Consider the following 3,380-nt stretch of genomic DNA (forward strand, 5'->3'; position numbering starts at 1 on the left):
GTAATGGTTACAAATATACTTCCCAAGTTTCAGTACTTAAAGCAACCATTACATTTCATTCCCCAAACAACCCTTTTTGCTCAGTTATGCCAGAGAAATGAGTGGCACTATTGCACTTAGCACACAGTGCTGGAGACTGTCTCCCATGTCCTTCAGCATGGCTGTGAATCTCTGCCTTTCCTCCACAGCTTCCCCAGGCCTCCCTATATGGCTGGGGTGACTCTCACAGCATCTTCTAGCTTCCCATCATTGTCCTGGACTCCTGCCTAATTCTCAGCCCCCACCTTCAAGAAAAGGAGGTGACCTTAGGTCTGGAACTGGGACTGGAGAGGAGCCAATGGGGCCATGCCAGCATAGCTTCAAGGAATGAAGCCTAGGAATGAAAGTAAGTTCATTTAACTTATTAATAGCTCCAGTAAAACAGCAGATGAGCTGGAAGGTCAAGGGCAATGAGTTGAATAAGGTTTCTAGATTATCAATGCATGTAATTGATCCATAATGTCTTTGCCATGCTGTTACTGAGAAATCAACTGTACTGAAGCAAACTGGCTGACTTTTAACAAATAATTTCATATGTGTTTGATGAAGTCCAAACCATCATCATAGGTATAAGTATTTCAGCCCTAAACAAATTAGTTTCTGGTAACCTGGCAACTCAGCAAATATTAGCTTCTGGAGCTAGATATAATGGTGCAGGAGGATGATGAGTTCAAAGCCAGTCTGAGCTACATAGGAAGTTTGGGGTGAGCTTCAACTGTATAGTGAAACCCTGTCTTAACCTTGTATTTAAAAGCTAAAGGAAAACACACACCTCTCATTTCAGGGTTACAATTTTACATTGTGTAAATCTCATATCATTATAAAGGTAGTTATAAAATTAGCTTTGATTACAGCTAGTACTTAGGGGACTTTTTTTAATTTCATTAATTTTTAAGTTTTATATATATGTATATCATGTGTATCTACATCACCCCCTCCCTCCAACTCCTCCATGTCTTGAAGGCTTTCTGTTTAGATGAACATTCTGCAAAACCACAAAAAGGAGGTAGGAAAAACTTAATTAGCCCTGTCATATTAAAAAGTGATGAAAAGGCAATAAAACTGTTATAACTTCTGAAACACATTAACAAAATCCATTCAGGCATAGAAACCTCTTCACTATGTTGCCCAGGAAGGCCTTGAACTCATGGGTTCAAGTGATCTTCCTACCCCAACACCCTCAGTAGCTGGGGGACTCTGTATATGTTGCCTTCCTTCCCCCACCCCACATTTATCATATTTGGCCTATCATAATTATACATGTTACAACCATCCAACTCCCAAATGAAAAATAAACAATTCCTTGTCTATCCAGTACTGGGTCTCAAGGCTGGGATCTTTGAGACAAGAGTCTTGAGTTATTGTTTAACCACTTTTATTACCTGCCTGTGACATTCACTCCCCAGGGTTACAGAGCTGGGGATGACTGGCCTCATATTGGAAGAAGCACACACTGCAGTAATAACTCAGTCAATATAAGAGAAGCATTTGGAATCATTAAGGCTAAGCAGCTAGTAATGATTATCCAAGCCAGATACGTCCAAATTACTAACACTCAGACCTTTGGGATGACAATTAGGAGGACAGGAAGACAAGAACACCATACCCCTGGGGCCATAGATCTTCCTTCCCCATTGAACCTTTCCTCCCCTTCAGTCCATTCTGTCCCACAATAGTGTCTCCCTAATAGCCTGCTGAAGAGAGGGAGACGGGAAAGATGTCTGAAGTCTCTTCATGTTCTTTGTCTCTGTCCCCAAGGCAACAGAAAGCCGGAGCTGCTGTAGCCGGCCTGGCAGTGATGGCTAACCCCGTTAGCTGGGCAGAGTGAGCAGTCCTTGGCAGCCCCTGGAGCAGCTGCCAGTTAGACGGCCCAGAGTTCTGCTAGACTTCATTGCTTCAGCTCAATGCCAAGTGTTGGACGTGCTGGATTCTGTTCCCAGAAGGCTGGAGCATGGTGTTGGGGCTGGCTTAAGACAAGAGAGCAGAGGCAATTTAATTCAGTTGCATGTGTCGGGTAGGGGTGCGGGGGATGGAAGGGAGGGGGAGAGAGAAAGTGGTCAGGTGTGAGTAAAGCGATGCATCTCCTCCCAGGGCCTTGCCTTGAAGGTGTTCTGACCTCTCATCATCATCTGGGCCTCGGGTAAAGCAAGCTCTGAAAGGGCAGGGAAAGAGCGGGAGCCAGGCCTAGGGATAAGCAAAATGAGGACAGTGGATCTAGACCCGCTCAGCGCCCTGAGCTATCGCAGGTAGCGCCCCAGGTGCGAGCTGATGGCCGCCCTCAGCCAGCAAGCCCTGGCCATTCTCGGGGTCGGCGGATGCGCCGCCGGCGGGGACCCATTCCTGCTCAGCGACGCAGGCCAGGGGTGGCTCGTCCTTGGCCTCGACGAGCTTACGGGAGCGGGTGTAGGCCAGGATGAGACCTCCGGCTAGGCAGGCATAGAAGATCATGATGAGCAGGATGTAGAGATAAGCATCGTTGCCTTTGGCGCTGGTCGCCTCGCGGCCCACGAAAGGGTCAGGTACGACTCCCATGCCCATGCTCGGGCCGGGGCCGACACCCAGGCCGCTGGCGTTGCCCCGATGGTGCAGCTCCAGCAGCAGGCGGTTCAAGAGGGTTTGCAGCCGTTGGCTCTCGCTGCAGTTCATGGCTGTTGGAGAATGACACGGAGGCTCCAGGACGCCGTTGACCTTTCCCCCCAAGTGAGGGGAAGCAAGCTAGCAAGGGAACAGGCAGAGCAGGCAGGGAGCAGAGACCTCGACAGTGAGGTGGCACCCAGCTCCCCGGCGGGCGCGCAGTGGCTGGGGGCGCCAGCCAGGGCCTCCTTATCCCCTCACCCCCGCCCCTCCTCCCCTTCCCCACCACGCCCCCTCCAGCCCGCCGCCGCCTCTTTCCAGGCTCAGACTGTCTCGCCACTTAGGGGAAAGGGGACAGCTGGTAGTGGGAGGAGAAGGGGACAAGGGATGGGGCGAGCCCAGAAGAGGGGCGGAGGCGGTGGGGGCTCGGAATGTGCAAGGCCCCAGGCAGCAGAGGTTGGCAAGACAGCATGCTGGGGCCAAGCCTGGACCCTGGGCTGCGGAAGAGAATTCCTTCCAAGTTCTAGCCACCAGCCCTGCAGGCCTGGCTTTGGCCCAGATACAGCAGCCGCCTGTTTCCCCCAAGGCAGGACCTGCCCTGGAGCGCCCAAGCAAGACTTCAGATGCCTTCCATCAGCTCTAGCTGGATTGTGGCAGCTGAGACCCCTTGTTCACATCCTATGCCTGCTACTGCCATAGTTGAGGCCTATTTAGTTTCTAGTCCTCACACTTATTCTCACTCTCTCCCACCCTCAGTCTGAAGATAA

At 50.8% G+C, this 3,380-nt stretch overlaps 1 protein-coding gene across 1 annotated transcript; it reads right to left on the minus strand.

Moving 5' to 3' along the window:
- Window positions 1-1,407: 1,407 nt before the first annotated feature.
- On the minus strand, window positions 1,408-2,850 carry Kcne5 (potassium voltage-gated channel subfamily E regulatory subunit 5). The gene has a single exon (XM_036175206.1). The coding sequence runs from the start codon at window positions 2,683-2,685 to the stop codon at window positions 2,254-2,256; it is 432 nt and encodes a 143-aa protein (XP_036031099.1). The 5' UTR covers window positions 2,686-2,850; the 3' UTR covers window positions 1,408-2,253.
- Window positions 2,851-3,380: the final 530 nt, after the last annotated feature.

This window comes from Onychomys torridus, chromosome X (genome assembly GCF_903995425.1).
Source record: "Onychomys torridus chromosome X, mOncTor1.1, whole genome shotgun sequence".
NCBI lineage: Eukaryota > Metazoa > Chordata > Mammalia > Rodentia > Cricetidae > Onychomys > Onychomys torridus.

Excerpts from the sequence above, each read along its gene's own strand:
- Kcne5 (XM_036175206.1), bottom strand. The coding sequence starts at position 2,685 with ATGAACTGCAGCGAGAGCCAACGGCTGCAAACCCTCTTGAACCGCCTG.